A 25,476-nucleotide genomic window follows, 5' to 3' on the forward strand; every position below is an offset into this window, starting at 1 on the left:
CAGAAAATGGGTGAGGAGGTGTGTGTTTGTAAAATCCAAACATCCATATAAGTTTTATTCAAACAAATCTTCTTTTCATATTAAAACCAGCTAACATGATTAATGAAGTGAAACTACTCATGTAATCATCCCGCTGCACCAAACAAGATGCTGTCACGTCTACTTCCTGCAGTCACACACTGCTCCACAGAAAAAACAAATACTTCTGCCTGAAAAATGCAACCAGAAGAACACAAACAAAACTGCAGATCAAGAAATAAGTAAATCAGTCGTGAGAATTATTGCTAATTATTATATTGCTCTAACGAGATTTCAGTGTTGATTTCTATCTTTTAAAAAATGTGATGACGTGTTAGGACACCTTTTATTATAAATATTCATTTCTTTAGTAGATTAAATGGAGATAATAATCATTGGAATGAAATTGTTTCTTCAAAGTCATTTCTTAAAGCAGTTTCAGTGTATATTCAATACAAGATTCCATAAATATGACAGCATGATATTTCCAGGCCATCATAAGGACAACAGTTGTGCCCATTAATGGAAAATTAGAAATTAGGTTTTATTCTGTAATGTGAATGCAAACATTATTTAAGGTAAGCGTTAGGGGGCTTGATGTGTCATGTTCATCAAATATCAACAGTATATGTGTGTTTTCATTCCCTCTGTACACCAACACAGTTGTTTTTAAAGCTTAAGAGCAAATGTTCAACTTCAGCTGGTGAGTCCGTCTAAATCAGACGTCCTTAAACTGCACAAACCGGCAGCTCTACCTGCTGAAGAACATCATGTGATGTGGCTGACAGCTGCTGAACGACTGATAGGTCTGCTTCATGAAACGGTTAATAATAATAATAATAATAATAATGGATTAGATTTATATAGCGCTTTTCAAGGCACCCAAAGCGCTTTACATTGTGTGAATCCATTATTCATCCACTCCTCACTCATACCTGGTGATGGTAAGCTACGTGTGTAGCCACAGCTGCCCTGGGGCAAGCTGACGGAAACGTGGCTGCCATTCTGCGCCTACGGCCTCTCCGACCATCACCGAACATTCATCCACACATTCATACACCAGCGATGCCAACACTGGCAGCAGGGCAGCAGAATCTCGAACACCATCAGCAAGTCAGTAGTTGACTCAGTCAGCAATTATCTTCAAACAAGTCAATGAGACCGTCATTATGAACCTGACGAACTCCTGATTACTCATTCTTCCACCCCTGCCAGGCACAAACCACTCCACTCTATCCTCCACCTCCTTTTGCTTCATGTGTGATTTATTGTTGCTGCCTCTTGCTCTGTGCTGGGTGGAATCCATGACACAACTCCTCATCCAAGTGTAATTTAGTTGTATGTTGCTGACTAAAAACACAACACAACAACATCAACACACACATGAGCACCATGGGGATATACTCCTCTAAATGAGGCTCTGTATATCAGGAAGACTAGATGACAGCTCCTTCATCTCCCAGGGACACATGATAGGTGAGAGAAGGATAAAGCCAAACTAGAATCAGAAGGAACATCAGCACTGCTGCAGAAAGCATGTGTGAGGGTGTGTGTGGCTGCCAAGGACACTGTTATGATTATCTATTGTAGGAGAGGCTAAACTTTGTTGACAAATGCAGGCTGATAGCAGCTCTATCCTGGGTTGGTGATGAGATTTTCCAATACAGGAATGACTCAATGATGCATCCAGAGGACACAGGATTCACTTTAAGCTGGGCTATTTTAAATGTGCTCTGCTAGTTGGGGAATTTTGTTTTACTGAAAGTTAAAGGTCATCCACAGTTTCAGCAAGACTAGAATTTTTTTCAGAAAGACTTCAGAGGCACCAAAAAGCAGGGAAGGTTGATAAAGGGGTTACTGAACTGGACAACTGGGTCACTTTTAAAAGAAAGGCCTATTCCACACCTACATGTTTTCCTTTACCTACACAAGCTTAAAGAGCTCAGTTTTGCAACAATTACTTCATTCATAAAGTTCATCAGGTCTTGTCCAGACTTCCACAGTGCGCACTGAAGGCCTAATTTCTTAATACACTCAGTGGAAACTACATGTTCACATGCAAACATATAAAAAGTTCTGTTCAGCGGTAAGGAGTGTGGACGAGGATGTCAGATCTGAGGACCGAGTGGTTAATTGTGTAATATATCAAATAGGCCATTTTCTGAAATTAAGGCTTAAAAACTGTTAGAAACTTAATAAATAAGGAGGATAAAGTGGTTTTTGCTGGATTTAGTTACCCACTGTGACAAGGCACCTACATGCCCAAAATCTAAAGAGTAGAAAAGAGAGTGTATTGGAGGGCTCATCATGCAGCCCCTGAAAACCTTCTTATCTGTGAGGCACAAATCAGTTTCCCTGTGTTAACATGAGGAGGAGAAAGTTTTTATTTGTTGTAGGTCTGACCCCAGGTCTCTGAGACGAGTCATGTATGCCCCATTCTGATTAAAGTTATTGTACATACAGACTCATCTTTTGCATGTTTATTGTAAAATACCACTCAGTGTACAGAAGCTACATTGGAAAACAGAACAAACTGTAATTTTACACTTAAAAAATTTCTTTGTCTATTTTTAATCATCACTGGGGAAAAAGGAGGGAAAGTAAGTGTGCATGTTATCAATGCTTAAAAGTCTATTTGGGAAACATCATGGACCCGCTGACTTGTACCACCAGCCATGAAACATTACTACCAAACAATTACAAAAATAAAAGTCACATTTTTCACTGAACACCAGCTTATCTGTTTTATGGAGTTTGATAACTTTTTGTTTAACTTATTAATAGAATTCAACATCAGTGAGGAAATATTGCATCTTCAAGACAAATTCAAACCTTTCTCCAAATTTTATTTATTTATTTTTTTTACAAAAGGTTGTTTTTAGTTACAACATGTAGAATATGATGACCTCTCATCCTCTGAGGTCTTAAACGACTTTTAAAGTTAACAATTTTTAGCATATATTACCCAATAACAAACAAAAAAATGGCTTTATCTTAAAGGATCAGGAGGAGTTGATTATTTATTTTCATTCCAGCCATGGAAAAGAGAAGAGAACAAGATGCAATCTGCAAGTCACTGTGGTCGTACTAATAGAAATAAAAAAATTTCAACTAGTCACCAAAGTGATAAAATAAATAAAATGAGCAGTGCAACATTGCAACCCAACATACTGGAGCAAACTCTTTATAAAATAGCCCAGTATAAATGTTACAGAGGAACCAAGAATATCTGAATTTGTCAGTTTTGTGTTAATCCAACTTTTCCTAAATGATCTCAGTTTAGATGAATGAGCCTGATGTGAAGACCTGAGGTAAAATCTTTAAGAGATGAGGTGGCGAGGGGAAGAGGCACACTTAGGTGTGCTTCTGGCCTCCAAGCACAGTGAAACGTCTGGGAATTTTTCCAAGCTGCAGCTGACTGAATTTGGGTCAGTGTTAAACCATCACTACATTCTCCTCCTCTGTATCTCACTACCACAAAAAACAAAAGCTGCTGTATCTGCTCTGTTTCTGTTTCTACAAAATGTTGTGTCATGCAACCGAGTGCTTGCAGTACTGGTTTAGGATCTAATTGCTCTGTCAATGAAACACAAGGAAACAGGAAAACACAGAAATAAAAAACTACTTGCTGTCACAAAACAGTTGCAAGCACTATCTGATGACAGCAAAAACTATTCAGGAACAGCAGGCAAATAATCCCTAAAAACATCTCATATTTATCAAAATAACTGTTTAAAATTTCCCTCCAGCAATGCGAAGCAATATAAACCTTAAAAATAAACTAAAAATCTAGATTCAGAATTAAGTTTCTAACATGATTTGCAAAATACAAACACTAGTTTAGAGGGTCACATGTCCAGAGGTTTAAAGTTCCCGTCACGGTCGGTCACGACTCAAGTCCAGACAAGTCGCCATTTTCTGCATGTCACCCCTCTCCTCCTCTGCTTTCCTGTCATTCCTCTACCATAAATAACAGCCACCAGACCCCTTAAGCTCACAAAAACTACTAAAATAAAACTGACCTGTTCCAGATGACTGTTCCCGATATTCTCTGCATCTCTCCCAACGCTGCCAGCAGCAGAGACGACTTCCCGCAGCCAACCTGGCCCACAATCATAGTCAGCTTACCTGAGACATGTGATGAGGGAGAGGCTGTAGTATTAAAAGTATGTCCTTGTAAATCAGTGTAAAAAGAAAACAGTGAGGCGACACCAAGGAGATAGCTTGTGATACTAGATGCCGACGCTCACCAAAAGGAATCTTGATGTCCACATTAGAAAGTGTTGGCGGTCCATCTGTCCAGGTGAAATAACCACTTGTAATCTGGAAAAAAAAACAAAGGTTCAGGCAGCAGATAAGTCAAACATTAACTTCCCTCTAAAACAGAAAGTAAAGACATCAGACAATTGTAATGTAGTAACTGCTGCTCTATCCTTACTCTCATCATTCAGCGAAGAGCTATTCAGCTGCATCCAGAACATTTTGAACTAAGCTGGCAAATATCTGAGTAGCATGAAGGTTAGAGCTCATTACATTTCATAAAAGTCTCTTCAACTGCACTTAAGGTTTTAACACAGAATGTGGTGCAGCTTTCAGTCTAATCACTACAGATTTGTGAGCTGCAGAGACTGTAAGAAAGACTCATTACTCCAAGTTTAATCAAAAACTGAAAGACTATGATGATGTGCAGACTGCTACTGGATGAGGGCACTTTAACTAGTCCAGCTATGAAAATACTGCTGAAGAGAAGCCACACTCCACTCAGAAGACTTTAGGATCATACTGAAGAGGGTGGCGGAGAAAAAAAGCCCGTTCTTTGGAGCACCGATCAATAACTCAAGCTGCCACACAGCGATAATCAAGAGGCTGACAGAGAATAATGTCACTAATCATTTATAACTTTCCCCCACAAAAAAGTTGACACTGCAGAATGTTAATAAAACAGAATTCAATGATCTGTAAATTATTTAAATCCTTATTTATTTTACTGAAAGTGTTCAAATACTCATAAAACAAAAGAAAATAAGTTGTAATATCTTGCCTTTGAAGGGTAATTATGCTAAGAAATCTGTAAATCTTGCAGGACTATGGATCCTAATTAGCTTACTAGTGATGCTAATTAGCTTGTCAGAGAGTCTTTTCATCAACATGCACTGTCCACATCAATTAAACTAATTATTGGAATGTAAATGAAAAGTGGCTGAGGACAGAGCTAAAACCAGGAAACATGTTTCTACCATCAGGTCATTTTCATCACCTTACATTTCATCAAGGTGAAACTGCTCCAAACGTGAAGCTTCTAAATCTGCTTAACCGGTGAACAGCTGTAATAAAACTTTGATCAGATCACCTGACACCTGTCTTGCTTAGCTGAAGATCATCATTACAGGTGACACACTGGGTTGTCTTGTCAGCTCTCTTACCTTGATACAGATGTCTTGATCCATGTCCTGGGAGGGTCCATCACCCTCCTGGTCCCCCGGCGAGCTGTAATTGTTCCAGTCGTCCCTCGGAGGGCGCTTCCGGTTCACCACCTTTAGGGGCTGCAGTAATTGGGACAAAGTGGACAAGGATGACGAAGGGCGAGGTTTAGAGGATGACTAGAGGAGGTTTATGTAACATTCAGAACAAAGGAGATGGTGGTATTAAAAGGAGGAGAGTCAGGTGGAGGAAGACAACACATTTAAAGCTAAATGAGGCATCCTGGACACAACAGGACAGACGTTACTGCGTATCACGTTTTCCACCCTGCTTCCACAGTCATCAGAAGCAGATGTGCACATACTTACCACAGCCTGGTACCTATTTTGGTTGTGATTGCTGCAGCCAGATGTGACGGTCGCCCTGGGCTCCTGCTCATCTCCAATCTCATCGCTTGAGAAAAACTCACTGAGCTTCTGAACACTGCAGAGAGAGGAATAAGGCCTGACATGAAACCTGTGTAAAAAACTATGTTAACATGTCACCAATACTTTTACCAATATGCTGTATTTACTGACTTTACTGTATTTACTGACTTTATTGTTTACTTTGTTACTTTTTGCAGTTTGTAACTGCAATTTTCCTCTGGGATAAATAAAGTATTATTTCATTTTTTTAAGGATGGTTATTATTGATTATGAGTGTGTATGCATATGTGTTGTCTGTGTAACAGATCCCTCTGTCCAAGAAAAAAAAAAAAGATAAAACAAGGAAAAAAAAAAACAAATAGATACTCGACTTTGACTCTGAATATGAGTGAGACTTGTTCTGGATTCAATCCAGATAACAGAAACAGGATTAATGATGCTAATAAGGTCGGTGTGGTTAAATTAAAGATGAATTGATTCAGACTGCCTAATCAATATTTAATTGAGAATAAGTTTGGGGTTTTTTTGCATCGTCTGTCTGTTACATATACTCTAGATCAGGGGTGCCCAAAGTCGGTCCTTGAGGGCCGCTGTCCTGCAGGTTTTCCAATGTTTCCTGCTTCAACACACCTGACTCAAATGAAATAGATCGTTTTGCACAATGACTCATCAATTTGACTCCGGTGGTTTTGGAGCAGGGACACATCAAAAGCCTGCAGGATTGTGGCCCTCAAGGACCGGAGCTGCTCTAGATTAAATAATTTATTTCCTTCACTAAATGAGTATTTTTCTCATTTTTGCTGATAATTGCCAACTAAATATACTAACTAATCTGAGCTAAACAATGCATCTGAAACTGATCCCAACTGGCACGAGACACACAGAAAACATGAGAAATTACAGCAACACTCAACGGGTTGAACTGTCACACACATCGAAAACTAACTGCGTTATGTAATGGGAATGGTTTGTTACCACTGAGTCCTTTGTTTGCGTCAAAGAAATGTATTTTTCAGGTTGTGTGGAGATAAGCTGTGAACATGAATCCACAGTGAAGGCTTTTTTTTATAGTTGCTGATACAGTAAAGTGTGTCACATCATTTGATCCTAAAATAACTCTCTCCGAGGATCATGCAGCTTCCACATCCATCCTTGTTAACACAAGGACGAATTCACTGCTGACGTCAACACAATGATCAGAGACGGCTTCTTAAAATTAAAGAAAATGTGTGATATGCATTTTGTGAGCAGTTTAAGGCAAATTTTTAGCACCGTCAATTCCCTATTACAGCCGACTCCAACCTGTGATCAGTTCCTAGAAGCACAGACAAGAGGAGGTGTAATTTAAGGTGACGTGTCCTTATTACCTCAGCAGTGTTAAGAAGAAACTGACTTTATGTCCTTAAAGGACTGTCTTATCTTGTAATTTACTTGATAATTCTTAAGCTTCTCTGTGCCAAAGGCATGACCAATCACTTCCAGTGACACCAAATTTTGTTTGTCTAATTTTCCTCTTTATATGTTTGTAAATGTTTTTACATGTTTATCCTTCTCTGTTACGAGCCCCTGCTTTTTGTGCCGTTTATCAGACTTCTATTCAACCAACAGAGCATCAAAGCATTAAGAGCCCCTGTCAAAGAATATTAAACCCCAAGTCCTGGATGATGTCCACTCAGACATGACAAAACACTATTCTGGCTCAAAGAAAAAAGAGAGAGAATACATTTTTTAAAAATGTTGTATTTAAAGCATTTTTTTCAGTCAATTAGAGAAAAAAACTGAATCACAACCTTCTAAAAAAAAAAAAAATTAGTACCCTGTTTTGAACTTCTCTTGCTTTTTTGGCAGCTTGAATATTAAATACATTAATGAAAAACAATGTTTTTCATTAATAAGGTTCTGGCTCTTTTTTGTTATGGACCATTTTTTAAATTTGAACTCAGATTAAGATCCAAACTATTTGCCGGCCATGACATTCAGATATGTCTTTCCTGGAGAATTAAAACCTACTTCTGACTGATGGAGGGAGTCTCCAAAATTTCAACGTACACCTGAGGATTTTCTGTATTTATGACTCCTCTTGTCCTTTTCCTGACATGCTAACCTTGTAACATCAATCTCTATATGTTTCATTGGACCTGCAATAAACAACAGTTCTGGCATCCCCGTCTTGCCAAATGGGGATACATTATTCATCAATAAATATCAGTTTCATTAAATCATCCACAAACCCTGCTCATTTCTCTTTAGCCTTCTGGAACCTCTTTTTTTGTCTGAACATCAAAACAAAAGTCCCTCAGGAGTGGTAATTTAATATTTTTTGCCTGAGTCTGTGTTGTAGCATTGATCATTTCCCTTAATGATAAAAGAATATACCACCAATATGGCTTTAATATTTGCATCCTGATGGTCCTGTACAGACAAATACATGCAAGCATCATTTGTATCACCCAATACTATAAGTTATACACCTGATATTTAAGAGGCTGAAGGGTTAACAGGATTAATGCATTGATAAGATCCATGGCTGATGGAGATCTGCAGCTCTGCAGCAGCCTAATCACAACTGATGTGGTTTCCAAAGTAATTGAGAAGCTCATGGAGGAAATAAATAAATGTTACTGTCAGTTAACATTTTACAAAATGGCAGAGAAATGTGGTTGTAAATGCTTCATTCAATAATGCAGCCGATCCATCGCTTTCATGAAAAGGTCAAGAGCTTCTTGTAATCATGCTGCTTTTCACAACTCTGCTCCTTCTCTGTAGTTTTCTGTGGTTTCAGTTTAACTCTCCCTCTGCATTATATTTTTTTAGATGTTTATTTACTTAGAAAAAAAAAGAACATGGTTATCTATAGATGCTGTATGATGCACTGGTTTCTCACCTTACAAGAGCCTTAACGGTGGAGCGCACCACGCTGGAGAGGAGGAAGAGGGGGGTGACCAGGATGTGAAAGAGGGACAAAGAAGCAAAGGCCACAGCTGGGGACAGATCGGCATCCTCAGAAATGTGGACGTGGACCACAAACGTCTGCAGGATCACAGTAAGAACAGAATGACTGAGGTTAGTCTGAAAAACATGAATTTAGTTCAATGGAAATGTTTAATTACTGAGTGACAAAGTAAAACCTGAAAAAGAAAACAAATTAAACTTGTTTTTCCTCGAGGACGGTGAAATTTAATCAAAGATAAATGGTTTGTAGACATGTGTCTCTCATAGTCATCTCTGCTCCTTAGTGTCTGTCTGGCTTTTCTAATGTTTTTCCTCACTCATGTCGACATCTTTGAAGGACTTCTATTAATACAGGCAGGATTCAGTGTGGTGTTGTCAGAAAGTCCTCCCCTAGGTCACTGTAAAATGTTGTCTAACAGTCTGGGTGCCTGCCGCTGTCTCTGCTCTGTCCTTCGCACACGGGAAGGGACAACAGGATGCACACAGCAATCTCAAGGATAAGGAAGCTTATTTTAAAGGGAAATAATAGTGGTACTCACTGTCAGCACAGCTGCAATAGGAATAGCTGCATTCATAAAAACTGGAAGGAGAAGAGAAAAGTTTAAACAACCAACATGAGGTGGAAAAATAATTTTTGTATGTTTTGAAAAGAGAAAATGTTCATTTAAACAATCTAATAATAATATATAACAGATTAGCAACTGGTTCTTTTCACTGACCTTTTCCACAGGCAGGGCATAACACGCTAGACCCCAACCTACTCTTCCCTTCACCTCTTTTGAAATCTCTATTACCCTCGATGGCCAATTTTTCAGCATGAGAGGGCATAAGTCAAGAGGTTCAGACCACACACACTAGCTATTTAAGTGTTTTGATGGCATACTACCATTTATTATGTGTATTCCTTACGCTGAGCCATCACTATCCTGCAGCATCTGGGCTAGTGGTGGGCGGATCGACCCAAATATTCATGATGTTGATACCAACGTTGGTATTGGTATTGATCAACACAAGTGTGATAATATCAATACTTTAATGTAAAACAGTCAAAATCTTCATAAATAAAGTGGTTTTTGGTGGATTCAGTTCACTTCAGTGACGAGGCAGCTACACGACCAAAATCAGTTTCTCTCACTGAGAAAAAACCCAATTCTGATTTATTTATGATGAGTAATAACCTGGTTGTTCATGCGTTAGATTTATCTCTTTGCATTAACGCATACATGTTGACAGCCCTTTCAAAAAGTATTGGCATTGACGATCTTAGCCCTTTATTAACTTGGTGTTGGATTGATACCAAATCTTGCAGTATAACAAATCACACATCAAAACTTTTTATTCCAGAAAGCTTCACGTTTAGCTTGATGGCACCTGTCAAATGCTAGAAACTGGATATCAATGCATCAGCCTCTTTGAATGGGCACCATGGCCGATTTATCATGCAAGTGGTTAATACTGGAGCGACGAAAAGGAGAGAAAGGGGCCGAGCAAGAGATAAGATTAGATTCAACAGCTGAGTGTCTTCAACTGGCTGGAGAGAGCTAATAGAGTATGCTAGCTGGATGCTAAATTAGCCGTCGTTAGCAGTCAGTTGTTGGCCGATTAAAACCCCCACTGAGAACTCACCTGGCAACTCTTCCATCACATATCACCTCCATTAATTCTAGGCTTCATCGTCCTTCCAGTCTTCTGCTTTTGTTGTCTGAGTTTTTAGCAGCTAGCATTAAAAACTAATGCTTATCTGGCCACATCACGTCTTTCAATTTGTAACGGCTGTTACCGATGCCTTACAGATGGTGCATTCATTAAAAATGGGAAAGCAGAAGTTCAAGTTTATGATCGTTACGAAATTTTTTTTTTGAAAACTCCAAGAATAAGTCAGATTTCCATTTTGTCTGAATATAATAAACGTTAAACAAAGATAGTGCATTGTGAGGTTATCTATTTCTTCAGTTAAGCGAATTGTAAAACTAAAAATGAGATTTGATGCAAAAAGCAAAAATAAAAGCTTCAAATTCAAAGGTACAGTAAATGCAACACCATCTGATACTCAATTAAGGTTGCGCTTAAGAAGAGACTAGAAAACTTTGTAAAGTCATATAACTTTTCCCTGTAAAACTTTAGTTCACTGAAAGACATATTTTCAGATTTAAGGGTCTAAAACAATTTTTTTTCTTTTACTTTTTCCCACAGTTTTTACAGTGGAGTTATACTGCACAGAACTAATATCACACCCATAATCATCCAAGAACTTTTCTCTTGTTAACTCTTTGTTTGCATAAGTTAGGGTAAGACAACATTGTAAGGAAGATAAATTAATGAATACATAAGAAGTTCAGGCTTTACTGTAATGGTTACGGTTGTTATCATCATAAGTACAACATTATTTTCTCACAGCTTCAGCAGCTTTAATGTGATACTACATTGTTTTGGACCTGTGGACAAACCTGTTGTATATTTTGTTGTGACACAGCAATGAGAAACATGGATTTCAATCTAAAAGGGGAGCAAGAAAAAAAAACAAAAAAAAAAAACAAGAAAGATACTGAAGTGAAGCATCGTGAAGTGTTTTGTTTTGTTCATTTAATAAATTGCCAATGTGGAAGTTCTGATTGTATTTATTGATTTCAGACTGAACACAATCTATAACAGAACAGGAGACATGCAGACTCCAGCTGCTGTTGTCAGTGAAAGTGAAGCAGACATGGAGGACACACTGTGGGAAATAAATCAGTACTGATTGACAATATTGCACCCTGGTGTGTTGTGTTAATGGGAAGTGAATAAAAACACAATGCTCATAAAACATTAGTTGCTGTCACAGCTACTTTAGCTGAGACAACTGAACATATAGGAGTTAAATTAACTTATACCAGAAAATGTGCTTTAGTTATGTGAAAACTTCCTGTATAGGCATTTTTTATGAGGAAGAAACATTACATGTCAATCTGTATCATGACAGTGAAATGTGTAAATGCGAACATATGAAAGCTTCATACTGGATATGGATGTATAAAGAGCAAATGCCTGCAGGCTGGTGAGCTCTTTGCCTCGGGTCTCTTCCACACTGTCTCGGAAGACGTTCTCCCAGGCGTACAACTTCAGCAACTTGATGCCCCTCAGCAGCTCATTGGTCTTCTTTAGGCGTTCACTGGAGTATTCCTGAAACAAGAAACTGTAATCTAACAAACCAAGGACACGTGCCCTACATGAGGTTGATACAAGAATAATCAGAGGCGAGAAGAATTTATCTGCTGTGTGAATTATTGTCCTACCGGATAAATCAAAGCTTTGGAGGAACTCCAAATTAAAATTGAACTGAAATTTTTGCAAGGATAACAGGACTCAAAGAGAAGTCAGGACTTTTCTAAACAACCTGATTTCAATCTAAAGGACAAACTGTGCCAATCCAAGACCAAACAAATATAAAAACAGTCACAAGCAATAGGACCAATGTCAGTACTCACCAGAGTGCTCTTTTGTGTTTGGGATAGCTTTGTGGCCACAAAGTATTGTACAGGAGCTAACAGAGCGATGACAGTTGCTCCAATCAAGGCACTGATTCCCAAGAGGTAGTAGAGGAGGATCACTCCCACAATAATCTGAGAAGATGAAGATGTACAAAAACACACTTTATTTGTGGTGAGTACAATAGAAGGTTTCCAAAGAGTTGTCTTGCACTTACAGTGAACCCTCTGGCCCTTTAGCAGCATTAGTAATATATTGTGCCTTCATGCTTTATAAGATGCAGTGACCTTGAGCACATCAGAGCAACTGCAAACTTGAAGAGAGATGTCTGTCAAACAGTTAATTCAATAGGGGATAAACTGAATCAATATTGAAGGAAATGACTGCTGCCTCTGAAAAATTATTTTATTAACTTGGATTTTCCCATTGACAAATTTTTCACCCACAAAGGTTAACAAGTGAAAGAACATACTAAATGTTTTGTGTTTAAGTAACCTTCACTTCAATATTCTCTCTTAGTTCAATAAAGAATTATAAAGGATCATGATTAAATATTTATCAAATTAAACTTTTCTTACTGCTATAAGCTGTACCCACCAGTAACATAAACATATCCCCGTTTTAACCCGTCCACGGCTCCTCTCCAGCCTTGTCAGCTTTAGAAATATAGAAAACTAAATGGAGATAGATGCAACATTCCCCCTTTCATCGGTCACTGGATAATGTGTGCCACTAGAATAAAGGCGGGTGAACAACGGGATGAGATTTCCTTCTCTCTTTCACAAGCTAACCCTGCGGGAGTCAGTCATGTACGCTACCAACCCCCACACAGTTTCAGTCAGCTCCTCACATCATACACACCTCATTTAAAAAGGGTCACACAGCACTCAGGACCACAAGCTCCTTTCTCAAATGCAACAATTCTTTCCAGTGGCAGCATTTGAGGCTATGCTGAGCACTGGGGACTCGGTAAAAAGGCTCATCGGAGGGATTCCAGATTTTCCTGAGGGGAACATGTATGTCTGCAACAAATTATGTGCAGATATTTTGGGCCAGACTGACGTAGTTAAAGCAAAAACAGAAATTATTTTTAACATATTCATGGCACATGTCTTTATAAAATTTGAGGAGAGAAGTCATTTTAAACACAAGGAGGCGAGGAACTGAGGATGTACAAACTGAGAGATGAGAGGACTGAGGTCACTGCAGATAGGCTGGCTTGTCATAACAGACAAAGAAAATGTGTAGCCGACAACATTAAAAAGGGAAATCCATTAAGATTCTCATTTTACATGTTGGCTCAGTTAAAGAAACAGATTAATGTCATAATCTAATTTATAGCAATATTGACTCTGAAAGCATCATCCCGTCAGCATTGCTATTGCTACCTGCTGATGACAGATGGCTGCTCGTCTGAGGATTCAGAAATGAACAATACAGAACGGAATGAAGCTTCAGTTTGATCATTATCAATCGGACATTTAAATTCATGTACTCAAGTACTTTTTCTGCTACAAGTCAAAATGTCATTGAGAACATAAAACATGCTAAAGGATAAAAAAAAAACCCAGATAATCTCTGAAACATCAAAAACCCCCTGGTGAAGTTGAAAAGCTCACTGACACATCCGACGAGGACAGAAGTCAGTAAAGATTGAACACAATAGAGTCAATCCCTGTTTGATGCAGCCAGGTTTCTACGAACGGCGAATACTAACAATGCTGGAACATCTGTGATCTCAGTGGGGTTACTGCACATGTGAAGGCTAAAACATCCAGTTTCTGAGTGCTTCTCATGTCATTTCGTGCTAAAAAAATATTGACTAGGTTGTATTGAAATGCCCCAAAGACTCATCTCTTTCATCTTTCTAGCATTTGAAAATGATCATCTGCATGCAAGCCCTTTCATGTAATTGTTAAGCTGACCTTGGGACAGTTTTTTCTGCTCTAAAGAGATAAGAACCTTTATGTCCTCCAAACATAATGCAATGTGACAACAAAAGCCAAAGTTGTGTGTCTATTTGTATTTCAATAGAGCACTGCTTATTTCTGTAAAAAGAAAATAAACATGCTGAAAAACAATCAGTTGTAGGTGAAATGTTAATGAACCTTGTAATGTTTGCAACTAACCGTAAGGTAGGTTATAACGCATGACCGAAGGAGCTATTTTGCAATAGAAAGTGGTGGGAACAAACATTGGATAAAAAAAAACAGCTTTTAAGGCATTAAAGAAGGTAAATGGTATGAGGTCAGAGAACATAAGCATTGCACATCACTGCATTAAACAAGCAGGCTCCTGCAAAGTTGATATAAGCATAAAGTAAAAAAAAAAAAACACATCAGAAATCATGCTGAAATAATAAAATTGAGGTGTGAGTTGAGATGTGACAATCAATCAAACTTTTTTTGCTAACAGGGTTACAGAAACACATTTAGAAGAGTATGTGCTTACACCAGCATATACCTAAGTAAAAGCCCAAAACATCATATAATTATAATGAAATAATAAATTATGGCCCCTTCTGCATTTGACTTAAATCCAACAGAGGCAATCAAATAAATTTACAATGAAGGCAGGCATTGATGCATCTTTTCCAGCAGCATTTGGGAAGCTGTAGTCGCTGTTTCAGTGAGAATTTAATCAACATATCAGGAATATTCAGTTAAACTAGATTTCTCAATTTCATTTTGTAATTTTCTTTACGCTCCCTTTTTTATTAAACACAGAATCAGCAACTGACCTGGACAATATTTTTGGACTTTGGTGGACTTATAACTTTTATTATACACACTAAAGTGGTGATACCATACATCTATAGTGTAATTTGATATTATATCTTACAAAATTGCATAAAAATATTTTTCCTCTTTATTATTTTATCCTGTGTATTTTTTTTTACTGTGGGAACTCGTCTTTTTTTTCCTTTTTTTACATATATAGAAACATGTTTAACATATGCTGTTAAAAGCTTACAGCACCCCAAATCAGCTACTATATAAATAATGCACCTGCAGCTCATTCTGAATAATAAGTGTATTTAAATCTCTCAGATTCCTTCCTTTGATAATTATATCAGCTATCAGTCTCTTATTTCCAGGTTTTAAGGTTGTTTGTTTGTTTGCTAATTGCTGTTTCTAGTTTATCTCCCTGCACATTTTTTGCCAACAGCTACAAACAAATAAAAAAAATATAAAATTCCTGCAGGTACAGAACCATGCAGTAATAGCTATTGTTTTTTTTTTTATTTTGCTCCAAGCAAAGCAGTTTATTTATCTTGATTTGATGTGGAAGGAATGATATACAGACCAGTGTCTCAGTGGGGGATCTGATATGAAAAATGATCTTGTGTAGAGCTTTAAGAGCGAGAACATGGGAGAGAATACAACATATAACAAAGGCAGCTCTGATTTCAGCAGGTTTCCTCTGATGTTTCATTTTTGATGAGTTGCTTTCTGATGACTGCACTGATTACAGACTACTGTGTGTCACGAATAACACAATTTTCTTATATAACAACATTTCAAAGAAAGAGCTTGCAGTTGTAAACATATAATTACAACACATCTGTTTCACTTTTACAGGGACTCTAACACCCGGTGCTCAGGTCTCAGCCTTCACATCTTTACATCACTCTGCATACAATGCTTTATTTTCTCACAAGATCTAAAGCTTCGCATCTTACAGGATGATACAAACACATTGAACAGCAAGATGTAGAACAACAGAGAGAATACGCTGGAACATGGCTGACAACAACCCAGAAAAACTGTTTAACAAGCTCCTTTGAGATAAAACTCAATTAAGTTTAACACATCGGGCTGCAAGGAGAACTTTGCAACATCAAATTTTTATTTAAACCTTCATTTATACTCCTGTACTAAAGGAAAAAAAGGGCATGTCTGCAGAGTCGACATTTATAAACAGATAGAGAAAAAACATGAGACCCAGCAGAACTGGGCTGCTTTATTCTTTATTCTTCTTTTTACGCAAATGAAACCTTAAGAGCAAAAACAACATTGAAGGTTCACTCTGCTATTGTTGTGTTTAAGCATAATACAATAAAATAAATAAATCAAATGCAAAGAAATGAACATCAGCCTGTTTTTAGGAATATAAATCATGAAACATCAGCACAAGCATCCCCCTGTGGGTAAACTACACAGGCATCTGCACACAAAGCAGAAAAAACACACACATCTTACCTGAACTGGCATGGCCCACAGGTTAGGACAGAGGAAGAAAAACCACATGAGCTGGTTGGTATCTATGGCAACCAGGTTGCAGATCTGAGCCACAGTCAGCTCTCCCATGGACATGTTGGACGTGCACAGACGCATGATCTTGTTGTAGATTTTTGTCTTGAAAGAAAACAAAAATATAAAATTCTTTTTTTAAAAAGTCACACAAATTGAAATGTGCTAATAGATAAAGTCGACTCGTTTTCTTTAGTTAATTTGACCACTGGAGAAAATATACAGATGGTCCTGTCATATTTTCATTGCTACACGCAGTCCTTATATTAAATTATAGTAAATGTCACTAAACTTGTCCTAAAAAACCAAAACATGAAAACAAAACTACACCAACAAGTCATTAATGTCAGCTACCTTTGTCTATATCTCTATAATTTAGAGAACATCTCAGACAGCCCACCTGTATGGCCCCACGCAGGTTGATGCCAGTTTCAATGGCCACATAGTAGGACGCCTGGAGGAAGGTCCTCTGCAGGAGCAGGGCGAAGAAGAGCAGCACTGCCAGAACGTAAGCATTCTCCAGAAACTCCTTCGAGGAAATGAAATAGATACCAAGCAGCTTCATCTGGAAACAGGCAGACCCAGGAGGAAGGAAACAAATACGCTGATTTATCATGGTTTGTCAGGCAGGAACCTGAAGGTTAGTAAAACGGAATTAATCCATCATAACTGGCTTTGACCGGAAGCATTTCTGTCAGTTTTAACAACAACCTTTTCTAGCTCACCTCAGAAGGAGAGGATAAAAATATTTATATAACATTAAGACTCCAATTTTACAGAAAGATTTAATGTTTAGGTGAAACTCAATGAAAATGAAATTAAGGGCAGCTTCCACAGCTGAAATGTGGGTGTGAGCTGAAAACTGAGGAATAATGCAGTTATAACAGACTGACACAGTATCTCCCTCTACTAATTAATTCTGCATCAGGTGGAGATTATTCACCCAGAATGAATTACAAATTATTGATTAAAAATGTGCTTTGAGCTCTCAACAGCTCACCCTTGAAATTTTCTGAAAGTCTCTGAGATATATACTAATGTTCCTGCACCAGAGCCATTGGCTACAGTTGTCTCTATCTTACAAAGCGGCCTACTTTCTTCTCCTCGCCCAACCAACCCCACTCTTAGCAATATGAACTTTGAGTGGCCCACGAGCAGGGTGCGAACCACAGGGGAGCTGGGGGAGCTATAGCTCCCCTTAATGAAACAAGAGCTCCCCTAGAAACAGGATTTATGAAATGTTGGGGGAGCTATATAATACTGACAATAAAATGTATGCTGATTGCTCACAAATTCACTGTGGCCTAAAGTATGACTATGGATGCTGTAATTATTGTGACCACTGAAGCGTGGCGGCGCTCCAAGTTAAACTTCCTGTAGATCTACGTTAAATACAAAATAAAAGAAGTAAATGCGTAAAAGGTAAGGTAAGACCTGCTTTAATTATTTACAATATGGGAAACTATCATTGCTCATTATATTGTGTATGGCAAGTATCGCTGTGTACGTGTGTGATATGTGGGGAATATTAACTATGTAAGTTTATCTTCGCAAAAAGAGTGGTTAAAAATTTTTTGCAAGGTACATTTGCACCTGTTATGTATTATTGTTGCATAAGAGTTGTTAACCATTATGCATTGGTACGCCTATGTTCTGTGGGGCAAGCTGTAATATCACCTGGCATCATGTTCTTACTTGCTGAAAAAAGATAGGAAATGCAAAAAAGCGGCTCCCCCTAAGCCCACGGTATGGTTTGCACTCTGCCCACGAGTGTTTTATGATTCCCAAATTTACTTTTAATATTTCACCGCACATCTCTTGGCAGAAACTTCCAAACAAATACTTGAAGAGTTTTGTTTTAATACAGATAGATGCCTGAGAGGTCATCTGCCCTGAGTGGAATCTAAGAAGCTCAACAAGCTCTTGAACCAACGAGTCTCATATATTTTTAATGAGGCTTTTATTAGTGCTTCATGGAGCAGGTGTACTGGGGGAAAAGGACATCATAAATGCCTTTACTGGGAACTTTGAGAGCAAAGAGGAGGTCATGTGACACTTTTGTCTGCTCTGTTTGCAAACTGTCTCTTTATCTAAAAGTGATAGAAAGAAATTTTAATCTCAAAGTTTACAAGCTTAGCTTTATACAGTTGGGATGACAAATGTCATAAATCACGTGTCTGAATTATCCTCTCACAGGGAAACTGTGCAGTGAAATTTTAAAGGATGTTTCTTCATTTGTTATTATTTTTTCTTTGCATGCATGGTAGCCCCTCACCGGTTGCTGAATGGTCCGATTGTCTTTGCTGATATGATGAACGATGCCAGAGATGCAGAGAGGACCAACAAAGCCCAGAAGATCGGCCAGGAAGCGGAATGTGATGCTGAGGATGAGAGGTCTCCCGAACGCTTTCCTCAAGGCCAACCAGATCCACTTTGGACCTTGGGGTGCTGTGCCCTGAGGACTCTGCAGGGAGGAAAAAACAGAAACAAAGATTAGATCAACATGCTGAATACAATGAGGAGAAATAAGCCATAGCCAGATGCAAAATAAAGCTCACCGACTGTGGTTGAATACATTTTTTTAATAAGCACCATCTGTTAATGACACTTTACCCCATTAGTTTAAAGACAATATCTGTTACTGTTTTGTAGAGATGTCTCTAAGGAATCAACCTGGCAGCACATAAAAAGAAAATAAACAAGGTTAGATGGCAAATAACTGCTAACAGTGCAAAAAGAAATAATTGCTGGGACACAAAAGCTGATTCACCCCATTAACTGACGATATGCAGCAGAAATACATAAAATGAGGTCAAGTTTGTGGCTCCCGTCCTCCCTCCATGCATTCTGCTGCTGCATCAGAGGATGCAGTGGTTGATGTTAATGGACTGCAGCTCAGTCCAACACTTACTAAATATAACTGCTGTGTAAGTAATGACCACATTAACAATGCAGAGGGTAAAACAGAGTGAAATCAGGTTTTAATTATTTTAAATGATTGTTTCAACTCATAAATCATTTTTAAATCTTATTATGATTTCAGCAGTGATGGATCAGTTCAGTGAGTCACTTTGCAATGATCAGAGGAAAACATCTGCTGTAAACAGTCCCACAACATTTTGAGTGTGTGCGCATCCCAGTGAGCACGACTGACTCACAACTGTGAGAACAGACGTGACTGTTATCATGTGTCCCTTTCTTTCCATTCGAGTGAGCCTCAGCTTTCATACGTAACACGTGTCACTGTGCGCATCACACATACGCACAAAGACACACATCCTCTTTTTCTACCTCAGGTTCAAAAGACAAGAAAGGAGTGTGTTTCATTCTCACACACGGACTGAAACTTGCTTCCCATGAAGCGCAGTGCTTTCACCCCCGCAGGGGTCGGGATGTCACCTCGTTCACAGTAGAACGGGAATGACCCTGAGCTCCCAGCCCTCCTTTAAATGCCCCACCACCACCTCCCTTCTCCAACGCTCCACTGGGACCTCTCAGTCTCTCTCATCCCTCGCTCCTGCCGGAAGGAAGCAGGGTTGCGTTCACACCGGACACACAGCAGTGACGAATCTCGGGTGACCTTCCAAACACTGGAAAACAATGACCCTACAGAGGAGGCCCTCTTACCTCTGACCCCTGACACGTGCTCCAAACGTGAGACAGACGGAGACACAAAGAGGAAAGAAGGAAGAAAAATACATAATCCTTAGTTTAGACTTTGGACAGGAGGATCACAGCTCAGGGAAAAGAAGGAAGGAAAGCACAGAAAGAGAAAATCTGTTTCATAAACCTGTTTAATTCTCAACTAAATGTCATCAATTTTTCTGCAGATTTTCAGCTACATTGATAATTTTCTGTTTATCACTTTGCTATTAAAAGAAAAAGATGAAGATCAGAAAAGGGTACATATTCATTTCAGGGGGAAAGTGGATTTAGAATTAAACATTTTTACACTTTTTAAGGCCCAATGTGCTTCATAATAGCGACACATCATATGACTCATCAACCTGTGGGCATGTCACCTACTTTAGTCAACAGGTACATGTTTTATAACAGAAAACTGTGGCTGTGAAGGACATAAAAAACATATCAAAGCAAATAGAAATGAATGCTGGAAGAATTTTCTTATTCAGTTTGGTTGTAAGTCAGTGAATCAGTTCCCACTCGCTGCAGCTGATCAGCACTGTTTATTTCTAAGGTCACATCTCTGCGTCACATCTGAGCTTTGACTCCTTCCCATAAAATGCAGTGTACAGGGATTTCCTATGTGGAATTCTCTTTACCTTTTGACCCAATTAAAGTTAAATTATTAAAACTGATTAAATCTCCACAGTGGCATATATGCAATATATTGTCTTTTGAGTTTATTTAATTAAAGTTCAGGCAGGGTAGCTTAAGATAACGTGACATAATGCCATTTTACATTTTCTGCATCTCCACATTAAATGATTTGGGTTTTCTAGGCGTCAAAATTTATAAAGTTTAAGATACATTACATTTCCTCAACTAAGACTCCACATCTACCCCATCCAGCCAGATTTAAAAAAAAGAGCTGCCTTTATAACTCCAACTGCATCTATCTGAGTGCATTGGTCTGGTTTTGACAGTTTAATGTCAGGCTAACCTCATGTTCATGCATTTTAAAATTCCAGCAGTGGTCTGGCACAATTACCCCCTAAATTCATCCTAATGTGCTGAAAACTCTGTAGTTCACCTCTCTTGAAGAAACCCACAGAGACAAAGGGATATAAACCTGACACAGAAACTCAAATCTGCATCATGGTCCACTTTTATCTAGGGACTACTTTCTCACAAACACATCATACATCAGTCTACCCACCAAAATAATCAATGAAAGGTGGTTTAATTAACACCTGAAACAACACCATGTAGTGCTAGAGGTGTATACTGTGTAACTATACACGATACTGAGATGTTATTTCTATAAATAAATTAACATAAACAGAGAGAAAAAGCCTGCATGTACAGTACGTGCTTGCTTCTGGCAGTGAGACATTTTCCTGTTTACACTACTGAGGGATCCACTGAATGACGTCTAAATAATGTTTAATAGTCCCAGTTCAGTTAAGGTTGAATCGCCATAGGAACTGTTTCTATATTAGAACAGCGTTATAAAATAAAAGAAAATAAATATATATTTGCTGGCTTTTTAATTCACTTCAGGCACATGTCAAACTGACCACAGCAAAGATATTCAACACTTAAAAACTTAAAGTTTTATTAATACTAACTAAGAAGTGGGTTAAGTCCAACATTGGCTATCAGGAGCTAAACAAGTGACTACAGATATCTGAAACTATATTTCTGTCTCTAAGTGGAAGACCCTATTACATCCTTTGCCGATAATAAGTGAATAGAAAGAAAAAAAAAGGAAAAAAACAGCAGTTTTGTTCAACTTACTAAATTTATTTGGTAACGGATGCTAAATAAAAATAACCCTGGAGCACCATTAAGAAATTAGTTTTATTCTAGGAGTATAAAACACTTGGTTTAGAAACTGAAGGCAAATGCTAAAAGCTCAGTAGTTTTATTAATTTATGGCATATTGATAAATTATTTAACGTGTCAGTTTCTGTTGTTTTCCATGGACATCTGAAGTCTTACATGGTACATTTGTGCTTGTAAGCCATCATCTGTGGTTTAACATTACAAGTGTGTTTAGATAAGGAAAGAGCTGGTGTTAGCTCTGTTAACAGCATTCCTACTTGGTTGCACATACATGTAAAGTTACTCACTGAACATATTGAGGAACTGAGACATCATAAGATGTAATGTACAGCTTTATGTAAAACAAAACTCCAACGACACAAAAATCTATGCCAAAATCACTGGTTTTAGACCAGAACTGGTCAGACTATATATTATAGTCCAGCACTTATACTTCAACACCGGTTTAAATGGACTAAACCACATTCAGAACTCGTGCATTGGGACCATGTTTGAGGGGGGACCTTTATCACTGCTGCACCACTAAACCTGCATGCAGACAGTGCACCTGGGTCACTGGATGATGCTGTGTGGTGAAAATGAACAAAGAGGGTTCCGATAGTGAAGCTGTAGCAGAGGCTGAAGATGAGCACTATGGCAGAGAAGAATATCTACAAACAAAAAGGAGCCGTTGTCTGTTGTTTGGAAATACTTTGATTTTAAAAGGTTGGGCATAGACAAGCAATTATTTACTGCAAACACCATCAAGCTAAAGTTGTTGTAGGTGGAGGCAACAGGAGCAATTTGCAGCACCACCTTAGCCACAAATATAGTTTGGAGAAGCAAGTATGGTACGTATGAAACTAAACTAAACAATTTGAGAGAGCTGGGGGACACTGGAATCAGATGTCACTGTAGACATGTTTGCTAGAGATGCTGCCTACAACAGCAACAACAATACAGCAGTGGACTGAAATAAACAACACCACAACAATCCATATAACCAAAGATGTGGTTCCACTTGGTAGTGTGGGCGAAAGATGGATACATGGCTATGATGAAGACAATACAAACATTAAAAGGTTTAACCCTTGGAAGTGACTTTTCCTGGCCAATCTACAGACTCTGGAAAAAAAAGTCATCTTAATATGAGGAAAGAGAAGATTCTGACTATAATCAAGTGATATAATCTGCCAAGATTTCCTGAAATAATAAAAAAAATCTAGACAAGTGAGATGCCTGGCAATGCTTCTTTCCTAAAACAAGAGAAACTAAACAAGAATTTAAGAGCTGGCAGTGATAAAGTCCTACGTATTAAAATGAAATAACTTCACAACACAAAGGCAAGTGAGAAACATCTTAAAACAAGTTGTGAAACTTGCTTTTCAAGATCCTTATTAAGTGAAAAAAAAAACTCAAAACCAGCCTGTCAATGCTTCTCTTCAGTGTTGTTTCACTTTGAGAGAAAAAAATCTTAAAACAAGAGGAAATGAGCAAGATGATTCTTCTTATTTCAGGAACAGCTATTATTAGTTTTTTTAAACTAACAGCCCCTGCTGAAGGGGCAGCATCACACAATCCCCATCAACAACCTCGTCGACCACCAACAACAAAATATCAGAGAACAGAATGACCAGGATGAAGTGGGAGCTGGACTTACTGGACAAGCTGCTCTACTAAGCAACTGCCATCATGTACACCATGTGCACCGCCACGCCAGGCAAGGCAAGGCAAGGCAACCTTTTTTAACATCTGTAATATAATCTCATGATCCACTGTGTCAAATCCAACGCTCAGGTCCACCTGAACTAAGACTGAGACCTTGCCTCTGTGTTTAGGCAGATATCGTTAGCTTGATCAGTGCTGTTGCAGTACTGTGATAAGGCCCAAAGCCTGACTGGAAGATATCAAAAGCATTAGTTTCTAGAAGGAAGTTCATGAGCTGTTGGTAAATTTACCTTTTCTAGGACTTTACCTAAGAAAGACAAATTTGAAATGGGTTGGTAGTTGTTCAGTACTGTGATATCAAGACTACATTTCTTTAGCAAAGGCTTAATAACAGCATGTTTTAGGGTCTTTTAGAAACGTTTCAGTCTGAAAGAGATGTTAACCAAATGAGCAGGTTGAGTCAACACACTGCTCAGCACAGACTTTAGAAATCTAGTGGGTAACTCATGAAGGCAGCATGTAGAGGAACTCAGACCAGAAATAAGATCTCCAGCTGTCCTTTTAGTGAAGGTGTATAATGTGTTAGCTGTAGGTGTCTTTCTGACTGCAGAGGTGCCGTCTGTGTTGTGGAAGTTAATGCATTTTTAATACGTAGGACTTTGTCACTACCAGCTCTTAAATTCTTGTGTAGTTTCCCTTATTTTAGGACTCTGTAAAGAAGCATTGCCAGGCATCTCACTTGTCTAGTTTTTTTTTTATTATTTCAGGAAATCTTACCAATTTTCCCCCCTTTAATAAAAACAGCTCCTTTTTGCAGTGTGAGTTGGTACAGGGAGGTAAAGATACAATGTGATCTCAAACAGTGTCTCAGTGAGTTGCTCAAACTTGATATGTATGTAAAAAAACCAATTTCAATATTTGGTAACCAAGTAAGAAATAAAATATATAGTCCAAAAACATAGTTAATAATCTCACACATTCTGTTCCTGTCAGATTTTTACATTCAAAACAAGATCAACAAGACTTTATGACTGAATACTAGATTGTAAAATGTTTTTGCAGTGTTCTGTCATGCATGAGGGAAAAAGTACTGTGTCACAAATACTGTGAAACTGGTCTAATTAAAAAATATATATAAATCATTATGATATTTAAGCTTGAACAGCCTCCGACTGCTAGCTTTCCATCTCTGACTGAACCTCATTGTTTATTCTAAACACTCAGCTACTTGACAAAACTTCTCCTTGTTTATCAAATTCAACAACATTCTCATCCATTCAGACTATAAAACAACAAAAATGTAAAACAAGAGTACTTAACCACAACTGCATCATAAATGAACAGTTCTGACTTGAATTTAAAACGCTACGAGTCTTCGCATAAATCAGCATGAAAACGAGTTGGAAAAGTCCTGGAAGTCCCAAAGACTTGAAGTACAAGTACACCACACACATTAAAGCTGGTTTCAATGTTTTTTTCCAAAGTGATTTATATGTTAACACGACCCAAGTTCTTCATAACAAAGATCCCATTCTGTTCACAAAAATCCAAAATCTACAACTCACCTTCTGGTCTTCAAACTCCTTGCGAAGCTTTATGTAGTTTGTTAAAGCTCTCATTGCGATGGGCAGCTTGCCAATAACCTTCAGGTCAATGGGCCGTCTGTGAGCGGAGGTAATGAAGGTGTTCATCCACCAGTAGGTGGCTTTAGACAACAAGTTGACGAAGGGCTGCAGGAAACGAACGCCGAGGTCCTGAAGGTCTTCTGGAGGCTTCACCTCTGTTGGATTGGCGAAACACATGTAGCGCTGTGACAGAAA

At 38.3% G+C, this 25,476-nt stretch overlaps 1 protein-coding gene across 2 annotated transcripts in view; it reads right to left on the bottom strand.

Annotated features, from left to right (window-relative positions):
• abcc8 (ATP-binding cassette, sub-family C (CFTR/MRP), member 8) overlaps positions 1-25,476 on the bottom strand; it is a 65,757-nt gene that overhangs the window by 25,292 nt on the left and 14,989 nt on the right. The window contains exons 6-17 of one of the 2 annotated variants that reach the window (XM_041997394.1): positions 25,222-25,464; positions 18,816-19,004; positions 16,941-17,105; positions 16,490-16,645; positions 12,287-12,421; positions 11,819-11,981; positions 9,359-9,399; positions 8,752-8,897; positions 5,808-5,922; positions 5,442-5,618; positions 4,269-4,341; positions 4,041-4,146 (exon numbers count right to left, since the gene is read on the bottom strand). In XM_041997394.1, coding sequence (XP_041853328.1) covers positions 4,041-4,146; positions 4,269-4,341; positions 5,442-5,618; positions 5,808-5,922; positions 8,752-8,897; positions 9,359-9,399; positions 11,819-11,981; positions 12,287-12,421; positions 16,490-16,645; positions 16,941-17,105; positions 18,816-19,004; positions 25,222-25,464 — 1,709 coding nt within the window. The remainder of the gene's footprint in view (positions 1-4,040; positions 4,147-4,268; positions 4,342-5,441; positions 5,619-5,807; positions 5,923-8,751; positions 8,898-9,358; positions 9,400-11,818; positions 11,982-12,286; positions 12,422-16,489; positions 16,646-16,940; positions 17,106-18,815; positions 19,005-25,221; positions 25,465-25,476) is intronic. The other variant, XM_041997395.1, reaches the window with a different exon arrangement.

Source organism: Melanotaenia boesemani, chromosome 10 (genome assembly GCF_017639745.1).
Source record: "Melanotaenia boesemani isolate fMelBoe1 chromosome 10, fMelBoe1.pri, whole genome shotgun sequence".
Classification (NCBI taxonomy): domain Eukaryota; kingdom Metazoa; phylum Chordata; class Actinopteri; order Atheriniformes; family Melanotaeniidae; genus Melanotaenia; species Melanotaenia boesemani.